At 41.9% G+C, this 18,986-nt stretch overlaps 1 protein-coding gene across 1 annotated transcript; it reads left to right on the forward strand.

The window, feature by feature from the left end:
- Positions 1 to 751: 751 nt before the first annotated feature.
- Positions 752 to 1,913, forward strand: LOC118943642 (trace amine-associated receptor 13c-like). The gene has a single exon (XM_036959598.1). The coding sequence runs from the start codon at positions 798 to 800 to the stop codon at positions 1,758 to 1,760; it is 963 nt and encodes a 320-aa protein (XP_036815493.1). The 5' UTR covers positions 752 to 797; the 3' UTR covers positions 1,761 to 1,913.
- Positions 1,914 to 18,986: the final 17,073 nt, after the last annotated feature.

Below are 18,986 nucleotides of genomic sequence, written 5' to 3' on the forward strand. Positions count from 1 at the left end.
AATAGTGGCAGGGTAGCCTAGTGTTTAGAGAGTTGGACTAGTAACCGGAAGGTTGCAAGTTCAAATCCCAGAGCTGACGAGGTACAAATCTGTCGTTCTGCCCCTGAACAGGCAGTTAACCCACTGTTCCTAGGCCGTCATTGAAAATAAGAATTTGTTCTTAACTGACTTGCCAAAGTAAAAAAAAGAATAATCCACAGCGTTGCAACTTATTCTCTGTAGCCCTCCTTGAGCAGGCAAATCAATGGAATGCCACAAATGTTGATTGCTATAAGTGCGTTCAACATAAACATATGCCCTCATCAACTTCCCTACTATCAGCTTTCCTACACACTGGCCAGGTGACGTGTGATGTGCCGTCATGTCTCCTGAGGTTGTGGGTTATGGTCCAAACAGAGCATGGACATCACCAAAACAGTTACTCTAACACAGCTATCCTATTTCACATTAAAACAAGCCTTTGGGTGACCAAAACATCCCACATAATATATTTTCCCAATAAAATGCATAGAATTTTAGAAAATGTCCCTTTCTCTCATATCTAACTATCAGGAAGGCTAAAGGACAGGCCACAGCAACATACAATTATGTCACACATTACATCATTCTGTGCTCACTTGTGTATGTTTTCGTGCTTTTGTCACCTGGCAGAGAGACTCCGGGGAGGGGAGTGGCTGTCAGTCACTCAGGGATAAATAGAGAGGCAGAGCTCAGAGTTTGACAGAAGGCTGACCTGACAGGGTCACACAAAGGACCAAGCAGGATCAGGACCTCAGCATTTTGACCCTTTATTACAAATGGAGAAGCATGAAGATGATCAATATTGTTTTCAAGACAGAAACTCTTCTTGCAGAAAGGCTTTGCTATCGACATCTATCTACATAACACTGTACATCTTCTTCTCATTGATTTCAGCAGTTACAGTATTTTTGAACATACTGGTGATCATCTCCATCTCTCACTTCAAGCAGCTCCACACTACAACCAACCTGCTCATCCTCTCTCTGGCTGTGGCAGATCTCCTGGTGGGACTGATTGTGATTCCAGTAATGACTGTAGCAATAATGGAATCATGCTGGGGATTTGGGGAATATTTCTGTGCGTTTCTTCTCTACATTAGTTGTTTATGTACTTCTTTATCTCTGGGCAGTTTGGTCTTGATATCTATTGACCGTTATGTTGCTGTCTGTGATCCCTTATTGTACCACTCTAAAATAACAATAACAAGAGTGATGTGTTGTATATCCATTTCCTGGTGTTGTTGTATCATATACGATGCTGCTATTATAAAAGACATTGTAAATGTACAGGTACCGAGTAGGTGCTTGAATGAATGTTTTACTGGTGAAGGGTATATGTGGGGTAATATAATTGACTTCGTTATTACAATGGTTGTCCCGTGCTCTATTATTATAACACTTTATATGAAAATCTTTGTGGTGGCGAGATCACAGGCCAGAAAGGTGTTTTCAAAAGAGGCTGCCTGTGTGTCTGGTGTTAAAACTCTACAGGCAAATAAGTCTGAGAGAAAAGCAGCAAAAACTCTGTCTATTGTTGTTTTCACCTATCTCATTTGTTGGATTCCAATTCAATTTTCTTTTTTGTTTCTTTCTTTCTTAAGTGACAATTTATTATCATTCATCATCAGCTTTCTGCCACTTGTTAATTCCTTAATTAATCCAATAATTTATGCTTTATTTTATCCATGGGTCAAAGTGACGGCTAAACATATTTTATCTCTGAAGTTAAGGCGTTCATAGTACCTATATTTTTATTTCCCAGTTTGAAAAACATAGTTATGTTACACAATTGTTCTCTGACAATACAGAGAGGAATGTGGTGTTGATACAGAATGATTTGTCTAGATTGGATTGGAATGACTTGGAAAACGTATAAGAAGCCATCAGCTTGTTTTCTAAAATACATTGTAGTCATTGTGGGTTGTATTTTCCAAAAACCAACATCTGTTGTTGTTCCATGTTATTTAATGGTATGTAAGGATTCTAAAAGTACATTTTGAGAACGAGTCATTATGTATGTTTAACATCACCCTCTAGTGGCTCGATTGTTACACAACACCTTTAGCAAGTGTACTGAATTTAAAATGTTCAATACTGCATGATATCAGATAACGTCCAAGTCTATTTCAATGGCGTATGTAAGTAGCTGAGGGTAAAATGGAAGAATATGCAATTGTGTACCACTATAATGTTCAGTAATAAACCATTTGTTAGGCATTTGCTCACCATTTATTATTACGCACACATTTGATAAATGTTAATCACCTGGGTATTATGACATGTATAAATGACTACAAAATGCATTATTGATTCAACTCAACAGTGCAGGTTATGAACACTACTACTACTCTCACTACCACTACTCTCACTACAACACTGCTTCCTGGTCAGGGGTCACACCAGAGCAGCTCTCTCATAAGCTGTTTAGTGTGAATGAATATAGTGATTGGGTAACACACCAAATAATTCATAATGAATAAGTATATAGTTTATTCATAACTTATGTATCATGACTCCTGCATCTGTTTTAGCAAGCTAGTTCTTCACACATTTAGAAACAACTTGCATAGTATTTAATAATGATTTATAAGGTCATTCATAAGATGTTTAATACATGTCCTTATAAACCATTTACTGAAACCATTTCATAATCATTAGTAAAGTCGTTTTGCAGTGCCTAATCTAAAGTGAGGACTATTCAAACTTTCTTAATACTTTATAAATGTTTTGACCAGCAACCAGTGTAATTTATCACAAAAAGATGGACATGCTATTGATATATTCCAGCAGTACCTGATGCTCCTTAAGTTCTCAAAATGACCTAGAACAAATCAATGGTTAAACAATAAGCACACAACACAAAGGATGATAAAGGAAATATATAGATTTTTTAAATTCAAAAACAGTCACATTGTTGTGGTAGTGTGCCGATGTAGTAAAGTGTTTTGTCTGAAAATACTAGCATTCGTGTTTGTTGGAAGAGACTTTCAAAACCAAAGTGTGGATTACAGTCACTCATTAGAGCAGTTCATAGACTAAGGGAACCGATACCTAAATACATAATTTACCTGAACACTACTTTTAAAGGGTTACTACCTTTAATACAAAACAAGTGAAGCTGTCGAAATACTTCTTCAGATGGGGGGGACTAGACACAGAAGGTGTTTTCATTTCTAAACGGTAAAACAGATATGTATGAAAATACCCTCAAATAAAAGGTGACATTATATAATGTCACCTCATATGAAACATTAGATTTCATATCCGAAATGCTGGAGGAAAGAGCCAAGTTTAAAAACAGTTTTACTGCAGAGTGTTACACCCATTGGACACACACTGGTTGAATCAACGTTGTTTATTTTTTAACCAACATGGAGTAGACATTGAATTGACGTCTGTGCCCAGTGGGCAGGGATTGTTTTCAGTATGTGAAGTGGCCATAGGATGGCAGTATAATTCACAAATCTGTAAATGGGAGGGATAACTTGACTTTGAAAGCCTTTTCAATACAGGAGACTCAATGAAATAAAGGTTTTATTATGGGTGATGAAAACATGTCAAATCAAACTTTCCTTCAATTTTCTCCACCTACCACCCACACTCTTCAAGTTAACCCTAACAGTCCTGAGGCTCCAGCATAAAAATGGTCTGCAGGACAGTGTGGTTGGTGCCGTTCAGTCTCTCGCTCAGTGGCAATGATAGGCTTACCTATCATGGGCACTCTCCGTGGACGAAGTTGGCCAGGCAGCCCTGAGGAGAGATATTCAAGTTAACCTAATTTTCAGCTCTATGTATAGTCCACCTCCCGATTGTTTGTGCCATGGTTGCTGCTTCAAGTTCCAGCAACACAAAGCTGTCATGGAAGTTACTTGAATCTGGCTTAATGTGAAGTCAATAGCTTAAATTAAAAAAAAAAAAAAAGCCTTGTCATGTGCAATGAAACATGTTGTTTTGTGGTCTTCAGAGAGGCAAATATCAAAGGTGTGAGTGTGATGAAAATTAGCCCAAAGCAGACAGTGGTAATCCATGTGGTTACTGTGGAGTAGGCTAGTGTGTAAGGAAAGTAACCTACCATAACTCCTTGATGCAAGCAGACGGGGTAAGTTATCTAGAACGGAAACGAATGATGTAGAAAAACCTGCAAAACGGTGAATGTAAACTAGGGACAAAACATACTACCCTTCCCTGTGCCCTGTGCCCCAGTGCCCCAGTGCCCCAGATATATGACCCTATGGTCACGCGTTAGAGGGTGTGCTAATTTATGCATGTATTGAATCTATTGCTTTGATGTTTGAACATTTGAAAGAGAATGGCCCCACACCCGCTATTGTATAGGGTTAGGGTTAGGGTTGTTGTCTATGAAGCAGGGAGGGGGATTGTTTGTGTGTGTGTGTCTCTGCATGGGGTGTTTCATGGGGTGTTTCAAACAAGGTCCCTTCGCATTGTGTACATTTCAAGCTTTCAACAACAATAAAACAACAATCTAAATAATGTTTCTCGGCCTAACACACTGTTGAGTTTCCTATTTAGTTCTCTTTATATGTACAGTGCCTTGCGAAAGTATTCGGCCCCCTTGAACTTTGCGACCTTTTGCCACATTTCAGGCTTCAAACATAAAGATATAAAACTGTATTTTTTTGTGAAGAATCAACAACAAGTGGGACACAATCATGAAGTGGAACGACATTTATTGGATATTTCAAACTTTTTTAACAAATCAAAAACTGAAAAATTGGGCATGCAAAATTATTCAGCCCCTTTATTTTCAGTGCAGCAAACTATCTCCAGAAGTTCAGTGAGGATCTCTGAATGATCCAATGTTGACCTAAATTACTAATGATGATAAATACAATCCACCTGTGTGTAATCAAGTCTCCGTATAAATGCACCTGCACTGTGATAGTCTCAGAGGTCCGTTAAAAGCGCAGAGAGCATCATGAAGAACAAGGAACACACCAGGCAGGTCCGAGATACTGTTGTGAAGAAGTTTAAAGCCGGATTTGGATACAAAAATATTTCCCAAGCTTTAAACATCCCAAGGAGCACTGTGCAAGCGATAATATTGCAATGGAACGAGTATCAGACCACTACAAATCTAACAAGACCTGGCCGTCCCTCTAAACTTTCAGCTCATACAAGGAGAAGACTGATCAGAGATGCAGCCAAGAGGCCCATGATCACTCTGGATGAACTGCAGAGATCTACAGCTAAGGTGGGAGACTCTGTCCATAGGACAACAATCAGTCATATATTGCACAAATCTGGCCTTTATGGAAGAGTGGCAAGAAGAAAGCCATTTCTTAAAATATCCATAAAAAGTGTCGTTTAAAGTTTGCCACAAGCCACCTGGGAGACACACCAAACATGTGGAAGAAGGTGCTCTGGTCAGATGAAACCAAAATTGAACTTTTTGGCAACAATGCAAAACGTTATGTTTGGCGTAAAAGCAACACAGCTGAACACACCATCCCCACTGTCAAACATGGTGGTGGCAGCATCATGGTTTGGGCCTGTTTTTCTTCAGCAGGGACAGGGAAGATGGTTAAAATTGATGGGAAGATGGATGGAGCCAAATACAGGACCATTCTGGAAGAAAACCTGATGGAGTCTGCAAAAGACCTGAGACTGGGACGGAGATTTGTCTTCCAACAAGACAATGATCCAAAACATAAAGCAAAATCTACAATGGAATGGTTCAAAAATAAACATATCCAGGTGTTAGAATGGCCAAGTCAAAGTCCAGACCTGAATCCAATCGAGAATCTGTGGAAAGAACTGAAAACTGCTGTTCACAAATGCTCTCCATCCAACCTCACTGAGCTCGAGCTGTTTTGCAAGTAGGAATGGGAAAAAATGTCAGTCTCTCGATGTGCAAAACTGATAGAGATATACCCCAAGCGACTTACAGCTGTAATCGCAGCAAAAGGTGGCGCTACAAAGTGTTAACTTAAGGGGGCTGAATAATTTTGAACGCCCAATTTTTCAGTTTTTGATTTTTAAAAAAAGTTTGAAATATCCAATAAATGTCGTTCCACTTCATGATTGTGTCCCACTTGTTGTTGATTCTTCACAAAAAAATACAGTTTTATATCTTTATGTTTGAAGCCTGAAATGTGGCAAAAGGTCGCAAAGTTCAAGGGGGCCGAATACTTTTGCAAGGCACTGTACATGCACCGAGCTTCCAGGTGCCTCCAGCCTATGGATGTTCGGTGCATGTACACAGTGAAATAAAATAATGAAAATGGTAATACAAAAACAACAACAGAAATTGAAATAACATTATAAATAATTGTCCATTGGGGTGACCATAGGTGGGGGGGGGGGGGGGTGACCATAGTGGGAGCAGCATGACCATAGAGTGTGTGTGGGGACTGAGTTAAATAAAAAAATAGGATAAAAAAACATCTATAATGAACATATTAACAACTGCAACAGTGGTGAATGTCATTGGGGGTGGGGGCAGAGTAAAAGTATTTTGGGGGGTTGGGGAAAAATGACCATTGGGGAAGAAGCAGGGGGGAGGAGGAGCAGGTAGCTGACTAGCGGTGGCTATTCAGCAGCCTGGTGGTCTGAGGATCGAAACTATTGGACAGTCTTCCAGTTTTTGCCATGATGCGGCTGTGTTTCGTTTGAGTGATTGAAGCAGGGAGAACAGGGCATGGCTTGGGTGGCTGAGGTCCCTGATGATCTTCTTGGCCTCCCTGCGCCAACTGGTGTTGTAGGTGTCCTGTAGGGCAGGCATTGTTCACCTAATGGTGCATTCCGCTGCACGTATCACCATCAGAAGCTCCTACTGACCATTTCCACGACAGCCCTGTTGATGAGGATGGGGACGTGTCCAGCCTGGTTCCTCCTTTGTTTTTTTAACATTGAGGGAGAGATTTTTACATGGAACCACTCTTTCAGAGTGCCTACTTCCTCCCTGTAGGCTGTCTCGTCCTTGTTGGTAATCATGGCTACTGCTGTTGTGTCATCAGCAAACTTGATGACGGAGTTGGAGGTCACACAGTTGTGGGTATACAGGAAATACAGGAGGGGACTGAGGACTCAGCCTTGTGGGGCCCCCGTGTTGAGAATCAGGGTTGATGACGTAATTTTGCCTTCTTTCACCGTGAGCTTTGTAATGAGCTTATGGGCACTATGGTATTGAAAGCTGTTTTATCAAGGCATATGGTACTAATTCAGTATTAAATAATACATGCACAGGTGAGACAGCAATGAATAAGAGGAGTGCACCAGAAAATCAGTTGGATTTTCTCTGACCACTAATTACATAAATATTAAATATATTTATAATACTATAATACTGTAATAATATGAAATATTATTACAGTATTAAGGCAGCTGAAATGTTATACATCTTATTGATTGTGAGTATATGTAGATTATCAACAGAAAAACTAAATCACTATTTCATGAATTGGTTGTTCATAGCATATGAAATTTGAAACTGAAATCTACAATGTACTATTTGTCATCCTATTTACAATAGCAGTGCAAGCTAGTGCAAAAAGTGCATACGAAGCATAGATAAGCAACAAATCTGAGCTACATAACATTATAAGGCATTACTAGGCTCATGGCTCTCTCATGTTTTATATGGCCATCCACTTTATATTAACATTAAATTATCTTCTAAATACTTGATGTACAGTATAATATCCTCTAGATACCTTGTCAGAGGATGCAAAAAAGATCTTGAGAGAAACCTTCAACAAACCCACTTGGAGGGAATGTTTGAGCACTTCTGGAACCATGGATTGAAACTACAACCCCAAAAGTGTCAGCTGTTCTAGAGGTTCACACCAAAGCAGAACATTAATGGATATGCTTAACACAGTGAGTCAGTTCAAATCATTCTGGTGCTTTGTGGGGATTAGTTTCAGTTAGTCAGTTAAGAACAAATTCATATTTTCAATGACAGCCTAGTACCTAGTACCTTGTCAGCTCGGGGATTTGAACTTGCAACCTTTCGGTTACTAGTCCAACACTCTAACCACTAGGCTACCCTACCACCCCAACATTATAGGTGACTTATCAGATGTTCTACATGATTGCCTTACCTCTCAATAATCTTTTGGAGGACCAGGGGTCCACCTCATGAAAAACCAGTGTCCCAGTACAGTGGTATTTAGCACTTCCTTTATGTTCCGGGTCAATTTGAAGAGATTGAACTGGAACATAAGGGAAGGGCTAAAATAAATAGTGACATCCGTGATGTTCTGGGTCAGTGTGACCCAGCAAGTTGACCTTGACCTTGGTCCATGTAACTATTGAACGCTTTGTCCGCTGCTGCGCCTTCTTCACCACGTTGTCTGTGTGGTTGGACCATTTCAGTTTGTCTGTGATTTGTACGCCGAGGAACTTAAAACTTTCCACCCTCTCCACTACTGTCCCGTCGATGTGGATGGGGGCTGCTCCCTCTGTTGATTCCTGAAGTCCACGATCATCACTTTTGTTTTGTTGACATTGAGTGTGAGGTTATTTACCCAACACCACACTCCGAGGGCCCTAACCTCCTCCCTGTAGGCCGTCTCGTTGTTGTTGGTAATCAAGCCTACCACTGTAGTTTCGTCTGCATACTTGATTAATGAGTTGGAGGTGTGCATGGCCACGCAGTCATGGATGAACAGGGAGTACAGGAGAGGGCTGAGAACACCCACCCCAGTGTTGAGGATCAGAGGGATGGAGATGTTGTTACCTACCCTCACCACCTGTCAGAAAGCATGGACCCAGTTGCACATGGCGGGGTCGAGACACAGGTTCTCGAGCTTAATGACGAGTTTGGAGGGTACTATGGTGTTAAATGCTGAGCTGTAATCGATGAACAGCATTCTTACATAGGTACAGTATTCCTCTTGTCCAGATGCAGTGTGCAGTGTGATTGCGATTGTAGCGTCCAAACCATTTGGGCTACAAGCTAATGTGAAAACGGAATATTCTAATGAACCTCATGGTGTTCTCCATTTTGCTCTACTATCCCCCAAGTGTCATGGGACTCATCTGAAGGCAACCAGTACTGGTTTAAAAAATGAATGGAAGTATGGAGGTAGTTTTGTGACAATGCAAAAAAGGGTTAAGAATGTGTAAATAAATCCCTTCCCTTTTGCCAGATTTTGTTACGGTACAAGCTCATTCAAAAATGTTTTACATTTATGTTTTTCCTCATCAATCTACACACTATACCCCATAATGACCAAGTGAAAACAGGGTTTTAGAAATGTTTGGTAAAAATGAATGTCCTTATTTACTGTGCATGTCAGAGCAAAAACTAAGCCATGAGGTCGAAGGAATTTTCCATAGAGCGCTGAGACAGGATTGTGTCAAGGCATCGATCTGCGGAAAGGTACCAAAACATTTCTGCAGCATTAGAAGGTCCCCAAGAACACAGATGCCTCTATCATGCTTAAATGGAAGAAGTTTGGAACCACCAAGGCCTCTTCCTAGAGCTGGCCGCCCGGCCAAACTGATCAATCAGGGGAGAAGGGCCTTGGTCGGGGAGGTGACCAGGAACCCAAAAGTAAGTCTGACAAAGCTCCAGAGTTTCTCTGTGGAGATGGTGAGAGAACCTTCAAAAAGGACAACCATCTCTGCAGCACTCCACCAATCAGGTGTTTATGTTAGAGTGGCTAATCGGAAATCACTCCTCTGAAATCAACCCTCCCCCATCTGCTAAATGATTGAAATGTCAAATGTTTAGCAGAGGTGAGTCATTCTCATGCTCTCGCAATGACGTAGCCCTGCCTGGTACTTCAAAGTCAGGGTCACCCTGGGTCTCGGTCGAAGAGGAACTTTCCTCTTGGACTGTTGATTAAGATGTTTATTTTCCATGCAGGATGCCGAGTTTCAGTTCTGGTTCACTTTGAATGTTTATGCTCTATTGCGGCCTTATTTGGTTCCTGGAGTAATGCGTTTGTGTGTCTCCAACACCTTTAATTGGTAGAATTCCTTAGAGTTTTGGACCTCATTATTCCAGAGCCTTGCATACAGGTGATAACAGGACCCTCTAATGTGAGAAACTTAAAGTCAAACTAATATCATTCAAAAGGTGTTCACTTACAATATTGTGCCAGTGACATCAGTCACAGAGCCCAGGTTGAGTTTTGTTGATGCAATATGCTCTTTGAGAATCATGAGCGCTCGAGAGATGAAATTACAGAGTACTAGATGTTTATGTTCGTGTGTTTTTGTGTGTCTGTCTGAGTGTGTGTGTGTGTGTGTGTGTGTGTGTGTGTGTGTGTGTGTGTGTGTGTGTGTGTTTCTGTTTGACACCTTTAATTGGTAGAGTGATGTAAGTGTCATTATTACAGAGCCTTGCATGTTAGTGCTAACCGGTCCCTCTTGAAACTGAGACCACAACATCTAATTAGACAATACATATGATTGGATATAATATTGCAGAGTGATCTCTGGCAAATATTATGTGTCCCAATGATGTAACTGTCTCCCTCAACTTGAATAATTGTTTCATAATTCCGTTCAGATGGACATTTTTACAAGTAGATGGACTGTTCCTATGAAATGCCATTAGCAAATACACCATAAAGATGTATCGTCTTATCAACTGCCTTACTGTCAATTTTCTTATGACATATGCCATGATGCGTCCTGTAGTTTTGCAAGGCCATCCTTCTAAATCTTATTTTATTGTCTTGAATATTCTATGTCTAAAGAACTTCAGTTTTCACATTTTGCATTTGAATGGCAGGGCTGGATTCTAACACTCACTGTTAGTTTTGTGTCTATTGATAGCTAGCTTGTTGCTGAACCTTTTTCAGAACCTTCGTCAGGAGCTAGCCAGCTAACCAGCTAGTAGTGTCTGTTAGTCACGGCTAGCGGTCTTCACCTTTAACTCGGACTCCGCCAGCTTTAGCTCAGACAATACATTCCAGTCTGCACAGCGCGGTATCAACCCACATATCGACTGCTTCTCTCTACCACATCCTTTTATTCTCTGTACCCAACGCACTAGACGGCCAATTCTTATATCCTTTAGCCGTACCCTTATCCTACTCCTCCTCTGTTCCTCTGGTGATGTAGAGGTTAACCCAGGCCCTGTGGCCCCCAGTTCCAACCCTATTCCCCAGGAGCTATCATTTGTTGACTGTGTAACTGTAAAAGCCTTGGTTTCATGCATGTTAACATCAGAAGCCTCCTCCCTAACTGTGTTTTATTCACTGCTTTAGCACACTTCGCCAACCCTGATGTCCTAGCCATGTCTGAATCCTGGCTTAGAAAGGCCACCAAAAATTCAGAAATTTCCATCCCCAACTACAACATTTTCCGCCAAGATAGAACTGCCAAAGGGGGCGGAGTCGAATCTACTGCAGAGATAGTCTGCAGAGTTCTGTCATGCTATCCAGGTCTGTGCCCAAACAGTTCGAGCTTCTACTTTCAAAAATCCACCTTTCCAGAAATAAGTCTCTCACTGTTGCCACTTGTAATAGACACCCCTAGCCCCCAGCTGTGCCCTGGACATCATATGTGAATCGATTGCCCCCCATTTTTCTTCAGAGTTTGTACTGTTAGGTGACCTAAACTGGGATATGCTTAAAACTTCTTGCTCCTACTTGAGACGCAGATGTCTCAACTAGGCACCTGGAAATGCAAATGCGCTACGCTAAATGCTAAATGTACTCGTTAATTAAAACTCAAACGTTCAAAACACACATGCAGGGTATTGAATTAAAGCTACACTCGTTGTGAATCTAGCCAACAAGTCAGATTTTTAAAATGCTTTTCGGCGAAAGCATGAGAAGCTATTATCTGATAGCATGCACCCCCCAAAATACCAGCACGACACGTAAACAACAGATTTTGCGGTAGCCGGCGCTACCCAAAACGCAGAAATAAAATATAAAACATTCATTACCTTTGATGATATTCTTTGTTGGCACTCCTATATGCCCCATAAACATCACTATTGGGTCTTTTTTTTCGATTAAATCGGTCCATTATTACCCAAAATAGCCATCTATGGAAGCTGTGTAAATCAGAAAAAAACATTGTTTTAAAACACAGCGTCATTTTTTTAAATTAAAAAAGTCGACGATAAACTTTCACAAAACACTTGGAAATACTTTTGTAATCCAACTTTAGGTATTAGTAAACGTTTATAATCTATCAAAATGATTACAGGGCGATGTGTATTCAATAGCTCCTCGTCTTCAAATCAATGGCTGACAATGTGCACTTCAAAACATCCTGGCGGAGACCGGAAGAAATGGAATCCAGTTAGTTGGATTTACCAACAAAAAACTCCCCGGATAATGACGACAATGGCGACATCATGTGGAATCTGTAGGAATTGCATGCAGGTCCATAATTAATTTTGTGCCTTTTTAACAATCCATGAAAGTGACGCATGGATATTATTTTTAGCTTTAAGTGAGCAGTTTTTCTTGCGCTTTTCGATGAAACACACAATCTGTTATAGTCACAGTCGTGATTTAACCAGTTTTAGAAACTTCAGAGTGTTTTCTATCCACACATACTAATCATATGCATATACTATATTCCTGGCATGAGTAGCAGGACGCTGAAAAGTTGCGCGATTTTTAACAGAATGTTCGAAAAAGGAGGGGGTAGGATGAAGAGGTTCACCCAGCCGTCCTACAATCCAAGCTAGATGCCCTCAATCTCACATAAATTATCGAGGAACCTACCAGGTACAACCCCAAATCCATAAACATGGGCACCCTCATAGATATCATCCTGACCAACCTGCTCTCTAAATACACCTCTGCTGTCTTCAACCAGGATCTCAGCGATCACTGCCTCATTGCCTGCGTCCGTAATGGGTCCGTGGTCAAACAACCACCCCTTATCATTGTCAAACGCTCCCTAAAACACTTCAGTGAGCAGGCCTTTCTAATCGACCTGGCCCGGGTGTCCTGGAAGGATATTGACCTCATCCCGTCAGCAGAGGATGCCTGGTATTTCTTTAAAAGTGCATTCCTCACCATTTTAACTTTTTAAGGCTAGGGGGTGGTATTCGGAAGTTTGGATGACTGAGGTGCCACAATTAAACTGCCTGTTACTCAGGCCCAGAAGCTAGGATTGCATATGCATGGTAGTTTTGGATAGAAAACACTCTAAAGTTTCTAAAACTGTTAAAATAATGCCTGTGAGTATAACAGAACTGATTTGGCAGGCGAAACCCGAGGACAATCCATCCAGGAAAAAAAATACTTGAGGTCATTGGACCTCTCAATACTTTTCTATGGGAAAGTTTAAAAATGTGTTTGCAGTTGCAGTTCCTATCGCTTCCACTAGATGTCAACAGTCTTTAGAAATTGTTTCATGCTTGTTTTTTGAAAAATGAAGAAGTAGTCGTATTCTTTCGAAGTATCCCTCAGAATGACTCTAGTCTTTTGGTGCGTGTGAATGAGTGCGCGCTCCTCTTTCTTTTTCTCGATATTTCTGGCTTTCACTGTGCCTCTGCTTGGTTGGAAAATGTTTGTGGCGTGCTCCGGTGAGGGTGCACACTTGGTTATTTATCTCTGGGAATGAACGTACTATTTTCCGTCTTAAATTTTATAGTTTATATACATATTAGGGTACCTGAGGATTGATTGGGAATGTTGTTTGAATTGTTTGGATGAAATATATTGGTAACATTTGGGATCCATTTTGTATGCATTTTGAACGAGGGGAAATCGGTGGATTATTGAATGAAGTACGTCTGCTAAACTGACTTTTTGGGGACATAAAGAATGATTTTATCGAACAAAACGACCATTCATTGTGTAACTGGGACCCTTTGGATTTCAAAAAGATGAAGATCTTTAAAGGTAAGTTATTTATTTTATCGCTATTTTTGAGTTTTGTGACACCTGTGCAGGTTATGAATTCATGATAATGCAGGAAGTGGGTGAGGCGCTGTCCTCAGATGATCAAATGCTATGCTTTCGTCATAAAGCCTATTGTAAATCGGACAAAGCGATTTCATTACCAAGATTCTAAGCTAAAGAATGGTGTATAACATTTGTATTTTTATGAATGTTTAATATTGCTACTATTTTTTTTTTTGCGCTCTGTAATTTCACAGGATGTTGTCGAGGTGGGACTCTAACTTCCCAATGATCCGAAATAAGTTAAATAAGCATGCCCCATTCAAAAAATGTAGAACTAAGAATAGATATAGTCCTTGGTTCACTCTAGACTTGATTGTTCTTGACCAGCACAAAACATCCTGTGGCGTACTGCATTAGCATTGACAAGCCCCAGCGATATGCAACTTTTCAGCAAAGTTAAGAACCAATATCCCTAGTCAGTTAGGAAAGCAAAGGCTAGCTTTTTAAAACATGAATGTTCATCCTGTAGCACAATTTCCCAAAAGTTTTGGGACACGGTAAAGTCTATGGAGAATAAGAGCACCTCCTCCCCGCTGCCCACTGCACTGAGGCTAGGAAACACTGTCACTACCGATAAATCCACGATAATCAAACATTTCAATATCCATTTTTCTGGACCCTCTCTTTCTAAAAATATCTGCCGCAATTGTTGCAACCCCTATTACTAGCCTGTTCAACCTCTCTGTCGTACCGTGTGAGATCCCTAAAGATTGGAAAGCTGCTGCGGTCATCTCCCTTTTCTAAGGGGGAGACATTCAAGACCCAAACTGTTATAGACCTAAATCCTACATAAGGGACTACGATGGCATTACCCGTATGGATGATGATGAGGATCTCCATATTGCAAATGTACGGTCCCTTACTAGACATCCGTGAATGTTATTAAAATAGGCCGACAGACTCGGGTCATGCCCCAGGGTCGGATCTTCCGGGAAGTCATCAAATAAAGGCTCTTGGACATTCGGATTCCATTTTCTAACTTTTATTTTTTGGTAATTGTTCCTCTGTTCTGGAAACTTCCAACTGGCTGCTTATTGCAAATGGGCAAAACATCACCAAAGTGACATGGCCATTTTTCTTAAACGGAAAAGACTTTGAAGATGAAACTCGGTGAGCACAGGTTTGGCCAAATGGGCTTTTAGCCCAGAAACAAGATGGCATCGAGGTCTCAACCCTTATTGATTTTATCTGGGAATAAAGGTAAAAAATGGTAATAAAGCGCTAATTAGACTGCTTCACGTCAAAGTACATGAACCTACGGTGTAAGGAAAAAAAGAACCAGCCATTTATCTATGGTAATTTACGGGAAATATTTAAATATCCGTTTCAATGTCCGTTCGGTGAGGGGTAAATACATTTTTTTGTTTTCCAAAAAAGTTATAGATCCAGTAGCAGCGTGTTCAGAAACTTTACCTGATTTCTGTGATTTTCTGTGATTTTCTGAAATCACACACACAAACAGTGAATGGGGAGTGACACAGCCAGCCAACGAGGTGACAAAACGGATGACACTGTGATAGACTGCATCCAATTTATTGAGTAGGGTATTGGAGGCTATTTTGTAAATGACATCGCCGAAGTCGAGGATCGACACGATGGTCAGTTTTACAAGGGTATGTTTGGCGGCATTAGTGAAGGAGGCTTTGTGGTGGAATAGGAAGCCGTTTCTAGATTTAACTTTGCATTGGAGATGTTTGATGTGAGTCTGGAAGGAGAGTTTACAGTCTAACCAGACACCTAGGTATTTGTAGTTGTTCACATATTCTAAGTCAGAACTGTCCAGAATAGTGATGTTGGACAGGCAGGCAGGTGCAGGCAGCAATCAGTTGAAGAGCATACATTTAAATGTACTTGTGTTTAAGAGCAGTTGGAGGCACGGAAGGAGAGTTGTGTGGCATTGAAGCTTGTCTGGAGGGTTGTTAACACAGTGTCCAAAGAAGGGCCAGAAGTATACAGAATGGTGTCGTCTGCATTGAGGTGGATAAGAGACTCACCAGCAGCAAGAGTGACATCATTGATGTATACAGAGAAGACAGTCGGCCTGAAAATTGAACCCTGTGGCACCCCCATAGAGACTGCCAGAGGCCCGGACAACAGGCCCTCGGATTTGACACACTGATCTCTATCAGAGAAGTAGTTGGTGAACCAGGCGAGGCAATCGTTTGAGAAACCAAGGCTATCGAGTCTGCCGATGAGGATGTGGTGATGGACAGAGTCGAAAGCCTTGGCCAGGTCAATGACGGCTGCACAGTATTGTTTCTTATCGATGGCGGTTAAGATATTGTTTAGGAACTTGAGCGTGGCTGAGGTGCACCCATGACCAGCTCTGAAACCAGATTGCATAGCAAAGAAGGTGCGGTGGGATTCGAAATGTTCGGTAATCTGTTTGTTGACTTGGCTTTCGAAGACCTTAGAAAGGCAGGGTAGGATAGATATAGGTCTGTAGCAGTTTGGGTCAAGAGTGTTTCTTCCTTTGGGTCAAGAGTTTGTCTGCAGCTGCTTTCCAATCTTTTGGAATCTCAAACACGAAAGAGAGGTTGAACAGGCTAATAATAGGGGTTGCAACAATTTCGGCAGATAATTTTAGAAAGAAAGGTGCCAGATTGTCTAGCCCGGCTGATTTGTAGGGGTCCAGATTTTGCAGCTCTTTCAGAACATCAACTGACAGGATTTGGGAGAAGGAGAAATGGGGAAGGCTTGGGCGTGTTGCTGTGGGGGCTTCTGTTCTGTTCACCGGGGTAGGGGTAGCCATGGGGAAAGCATTGCCAGCCGTATACAAATGCTTATTCTGATCTGTACTTCTCCACAACTTTGTCCCTGACCTGTTTGGAGAACTCCTTGGTCTTCATGGTGCCGCTTGTTTGGTCGTGCCCCTTGATTAGTGGTGTTGCAGACTCTTGGGCCTTTCAGAACAGGTGTATATTTACTGAGCTCACGTGACACCAATTGCAGACAGGTGTTTTTTATTTAACGAATTATGTGACTTCTGAAGGTAATTGGTTGCACCAGATCTTATTGAGGGTCTTCCTCGCAAAGGGGGTGAATACATATGCACACAATGTTTTTCATTTCACATCACCAATTTGAACTATTTTGTTGAAATCCAAATAAGAATCCATTTAAATTACAGTTTCTAATGCGACAAAATAGGAAAAACACCATGGGGGATGAATACTTTTGCAAGGCACTGTACAATCTGGTGAGAATCAGGTAGGGAGATAAATAGAAACCTACCTTTAACAACCCTAGTGGCCACTTTAAGTATTTAGTCATGCCATTCAGATTATCAAGCTGACCTGCAGTCTTCCATGCATTGGTCAATGACGCTCTTCTGGATCTGTTGAATTGCTTCGTCTTTGTTTACCTCGACCACATCCTGATCTTCTCCAAGACCCTTCAAGAACACATCCTGCACGTCCGCCAAGTCCTGAGATGCCTCCTGCAGAGTCAACTATGCGTCAAGATAGACAAGTGTGAGTTCCATGTATCCCAAGCCTCTTTCCTGGGCCACATTATCTCTACCGCCGACATCCAAATGGACCCCGTTAAGGTTAAGGTGGTCACCGACTGGCCCTGTCCCGCCTCAATTAAACAAGTCCAGCGTTCCTCGGGTTTGCCCATTTTTACAGCCGTGGTACTTAGGGCTGTGAGAGGTGCAGTCACAACTCCAAACATACAAGTCACAGATCCATTTTGGCTGGACACCGAGGCTGACAGGGCATTTGTGGAGCTCAAGGGACGTGGACACCTCGGACAACAGAGCAGGGGCGGTCCTTTCACAGTGGAATGAGGGGGACAAGAGACAGCACCCACGTGCCTTTCTTTCCAAGTGGTTTTCGACAGCGGAACGCAACTACGATGTAGGCAACCGTGAGCTCTTGGCAGTAAAGTGGGCCCATGAGATGTGGAGACACTGCTTGGAGTGTTTTACTCATTCTTTCATGATCTGGATGGATCATAACAACAAGAAGCTAAGAGGTTGAATGCTCGCCAGGCTACGTAAGTTCTGTTTTTTTAACAGGTTCAACTTCACTCTAGCCTATCGCCCGGGATTCAATAATCAGAACGCAGACAACCTGTCCCACTAACATGATGTTTCTGAGGACAGGGACTCCGAGCCCATAATCCCCCGCTCCTGCATTGTGGATCCCGTGGTATGGAGTATTGAGACCACAGTGCGACAAGCCCAGACCCGAGAACCTGACCCTGACAGGGGTCCCACTAACAGACTTTATGTTCTGTGATCAGCCCGTTTTCAATGGAGACACTCCTCTAAATTAACTGGGCACCCAGTGGTTATTCGAACACTGGAGGCGGAAATTCTGGTGGCCCAACGTGTTTGAGGATGTGAGATCCTTCGTTGCGGCCTGTCCCACCTGTGCCCAAAGCAAGTCCTCACGACTGTGACCAGCTGGGTTGCTCCAACCTCTGCCCATCCCCAGCCGGCCGTGGTCCCACCTGTCAGTAGACTTTATCACCGTGGGTTACCGCCATTCCAAGGTCTTACCACTTTCCTGGTGGTCGTCGATCGGTTATCCAAGAAAGTCTATTTCATAATCTTAACCATGTTGCGCTAGGCAAAGGAGACTGCTGATCTTATGATAACCCATGTCTTCCGACTACACAGACTTCCCGAGGACATTGTCTCGGATCGTGGGCCCCAGTTCGTCGTACGGTATTGGAAAGCCTTCAAGTAAAATTAAATAAAATTGTATTGGTCACATACACATGGTTGGCAGATGTTAGTGAAATGCTAGTTGCTTCTAGTTGTGCTTCTAGATGAGCGATGGCCGAACGGCATAGGCAAGATGCGGTAGATGGTAGAGAGTACAGTATGTAAACATTATATAAAGTGGCACTGTTTAGAGTGACTAGAGATACATTTATTACATCCAATTTTTTATTATTAAAGTGGCTAGAGATTTGAGTCAGTATGCTGGCAGCAGCCACTCAATGTTAGTGATGGCTGTTTAACAGTCTGATGGCCTTGAGATAGTAGCTGTTTTTCAGTCTCTGGGTCCCAGCTTTGATGCACCTGTACTGATCTTGCCTTCTGGATGATAGCGGGGTGAACAGGCAGTGGCTCGGGTGGTTGTTGTCCTTGATTATC

This window comes from Oncorhynchus mykiss, chromosome 22 (assembly GCF_013265735.2).
Source record: "Oncorhynchus mykiss isolate Arlee chromosome 22, USDA_OmykA_1.1, whole genome shotgun sequence".
NCBI classification, from domain to species: domain Eukaryota; kingdom Metazoa; phylum Chordata; class Actinopteri; order Salmoniformes; family Salmonidae; genus Oncorhynchus; species Oncorhynchus mykiss.